The 3,639-nt window shown below is 24.6% G+C and overlaps 1 protein-coding gene across 3 annotated transcripts in view; it reads right to left on the reverse strand.

Annotated features, from left to right (window-relative positions):
* Window positions 1-3,639, reverse strand: part of LOC107675755 (transcription factor 4-like) — a 171,697-nt gene that overhangs the window by 4,073 nt on the left and 163,985 nt on the right. For all 3 annotated transcript variants that reach the window (XM_016470181.1, XM_016470179.1, XM_016470180.1), the window contains one exon: window positions 758-987. In XM_016470181.1, coding sequence (XP_016325667.1) covers window positions 758-987 — 230 coding nt within the window. The remainder of the gene's footprint in view (window positions 1-757; window positions 988-3,639) is intronic.

Consider the following 3,639-nt stretch of genomic DNA (forward strand, 5'->3'; position numbering starts at 1 on the left):
GAATACATTAATAAAATTAAATAAAATAAAAAAATTGTACATTTTAATAAATAATTAATAAACACAAAATCTTTGCTATATACAAGTTATTAATATTATCACTAGCTATATAATAATAATAATAAAAAATAATGAATGAACATAAAAATAATTAATAATACATTATTAAAAAAATTAAATAAAAAATAATTAACATTTTAATAAATAATTAATAAACACAGAAAATCTTTGCTATATACAACAGTTATGAATATTTATAATAATCTAACAATAATAATAAAATATTTACAATATTAATATTTATTAATAAATAATATTTTTAACCACTACATTTTTTCCAATTAATAACCACACTGTAAAAAATAAAAAGTTGAGAAAACGTAAAAGTTTAAGGCAACCAGCTTCAGCAGATTTCTGCGTTTTCTCAACTTTTTGTTGAATAAACTGAAAACAACAAGTTGAGGAAACCCAAAAATCTGCTGAAGCTGGATGCTTTAATCTATTACGTTTTCTCAACTTTTTATTTTTTACAGTGCATCTAATATCCAGTTAAATATACATACATATTTATTTATAAATAATTATTATTATCAAATTATTTTTGTATATAATCACTATGGTAATTATTTGCAAGTATCCAATTTTGGAAAAAAAAAAGAAACTGCTGTAAACGGAAGGTCAAGTGGAGAGAGCATTGCATTATGGGATGGAGTATTGTACACTGCGAGTCTGAAGAGCGTTATAGCGTGTGTCTGACCTCGGACCTGCTGCTCCAGGCTGAGGATGACGGCGACGGCCTGATGCAGGATCAGCAGCTTGGTCTGGGGTTTGTCGCTCTTCAGGTGCAGCTGCACCATGCGGCCCAGCTCTTTGAAGGCCTCGTTAATGTCGCGCACGCGCAGACGCTCCCGCACGTTATTAGCCATGCGCCGCTCCTTCTCCCGCTCCAGCTTCTGCTCCGGAGTCAGATCCTCGTCGTCGTTGTTGCTGTGGGCCGGAGCGCGAGTTCAGAGCTCGTTAACACATCACACAGTTATTTATCAGGACTGAATCAGGGGCTTTTGTTTCTCTAATTCAATCGGTAAAATATTTTTCTCTGCCAGATTTAGTGCTGAACACATTATGTTTGTGAAATACAAAATATTCTAAATATAAAGCATATAAAAATTATAATATTAAAAGTGCATAAAATTCTAGAAGTATAAAGTATATAAAAAATATAAAGTATATAAAGCAAAAAGTACAGAAATGTTAGATATATTAAAATATATAAAAAGATATAATAGATACAAAAAGTACATACAATTCTAGATATATAAAGTAAATAAAAAGAATATACAATTTTAGATATAAAAAGTCCTTAAAAATATATGAGATACAAAAAGTATCTAAAACTCTAGATATATAAAGTATATAAAATATAAAAAGTATCCAAAATTCTAAATATATAAAGTATATAAAAATATATAAAGTACACAGAAAAGTACATACAGTTCTAGATATATAGTGTATAAAAGTATCTAAAATTCTAGATATATAAAGTATATAAAAATATATAAAGTACACAGAAAAGTACATACAGTTCTAGATATATAGTGTATAAAAGTATCTAAAATTCTAGATATATAAAGTATATAAAAATATATAAAGTACACAGAAAAGTACATACAGTTCTAGATATATAGTGTATAAAAGTATCTAAAATTCTAGATATATAAAGTATATAAAAATATATAAAGTACACAGAAAAGTACATACAGTTCTAGATATATAGTGTATAAAAGTATCTAAAATTCTAGATATATAAAGTATATAAAAATATATAAAGTACACAGAAAAGTACATACAGTTCTAGATATATAGTGTATAAAAGTATCTAAAATTCTAGATATATAAAGTATATAAAAATATATAAAGTACACAGAAAAGTACATACAGTTCTAGATATATAGTGTATAAAAGTATCTAAAATTCTAGATATATAAAGTATATAAAAATATATAAAGTATACAAAAAAGTACATAAAATTCTAGACATATAAAGTATATAAATATATATAATTTTCTAAACATATAAAGTAAATAAAAGTATGTAAAATTCTAGATATATAAAGTATATAAAACATAAAAAGTATCCAAAATTCTAAATATATAAAGTATATAAAATATATAAAGTATGCAAAAAAAGTACATCAAATTGTAGACATATAAACTATATAAAACAGAAAGTACATACAATTGTAGATGAAATGCTAGAAGATACAGATTTATAACATCAGCCATGACAAAATATGAATCAGCTATTGTTATTCAGAAATCCTCTAGCACTGAATCCCTAGTCAATTTTCTTCATTTTAGGTTCAACAACAAAAAGTGAACCTGTTTCTAATGATGCATCAAACCAAGCTTTAAAGAATAAACCAACAAAACATGAATGAAATATATCAGACATCAGAAATCACACTTTCACAAAGATCGCCTCTTGAATTTGAGTGGAAGAATCGAATTGGTAATTCCAGGTGGAACTCTATAAACCCTGCGGAAGGAATCAGGCGTTTATCCTGGAAATATCTATATTTTAAAATAATTTGCCCTACTCTCATGTGTGAGAAACAGCTAAAATCCGGCTCAAGACCAGACGAGATGCTCAACAACCCAAACGTGTGTGTGTCGCTGAAAACAGTCTCAGATACATCTGATATTCATCATTTAAGAGAGATTAGAGATGGTTTATTCCAATTAACAAAACATATTTGAATAGTTTTCATTTTAGCCTTTTCAGTACTTTAACTTTTATTTCAGATACTCTCTAAAAAATATTTTTCAAAGTTGTTAATAAAGCAAATATTATTTATATTATTATTATTTACAAAAATATGCTTTTTCAGTTTTTGTACTTCAAAATTTCACATTGTAATTATTTGTGAAATTTATTTAAAATTTCTGAAATTTCTTGCTTCAAAGGTGACATTTCTAACCTTTGTTTTGTATGTTTTCCATCAATTTTTTCATTTTAGTTCATTTCAGTTATCAAAAATTATTTTTAATAGTTGTAGTAATTTTAGCACTTTAACTTTTATTAAATTTTTTTTTTTTTTTAAGTTGTGAATAAAACAAAGATTATTGGAGCATGTTTTACGAAAATACACTATTTCAGGCTTTCTACTTCAAAATTGTACATTTAATTTGCCATTTCTTTGTAATTATTTGTGAAACATCTTTGTGAATAGTTAATTTGATTAACAAAACATTAAAATAATGTAAAAATATTATAATATTATAAAATAATAAATAATATAATAAATAATGATTATAATAATTTATATAATGAATAATAATAATTATGATAAAATTAAAATTATTTTAAAAAATGTTAATAATAATAATTAAAATAGTTATTTTAGCACTTTAACTTTTATTTCAGATGCACTGTAAAACAAATATTTTTTCGAAGTTAAAAATAAATAAATAAAACAAATATTATTGGAGGATGTTTCGCAAAAATATACTATTCATGAAATTCTATTTCAAAATTTCATGTTCAAGTTGCCATTTCTTTGTAATTATTTGGAAAAATTACTAGCTATTTCAGAGTGAAAATTCTACTTTTTTTTTTTTTTTTTTTTATAATGTTAAATTT

This window comes from Sinocyclocheilus anshuiensis, unplaced genomic scaffold (assembly GCF_001515605.1).
Source record: "Sinocyclocheilus anshuiensis isolate Anshui unplaced genomic scaffold, SAMN03320099.WGS_v1.1 scaffold708, whole genome shotgun sequence".
Taxonomy (NCBI): Eukaryota; Metazoa; Chordata; class Actinopteri; order Cypriniformes; family Cyprinidae; genus Sinocyclocheilus; species Sinocyclocheilus anshuiensis.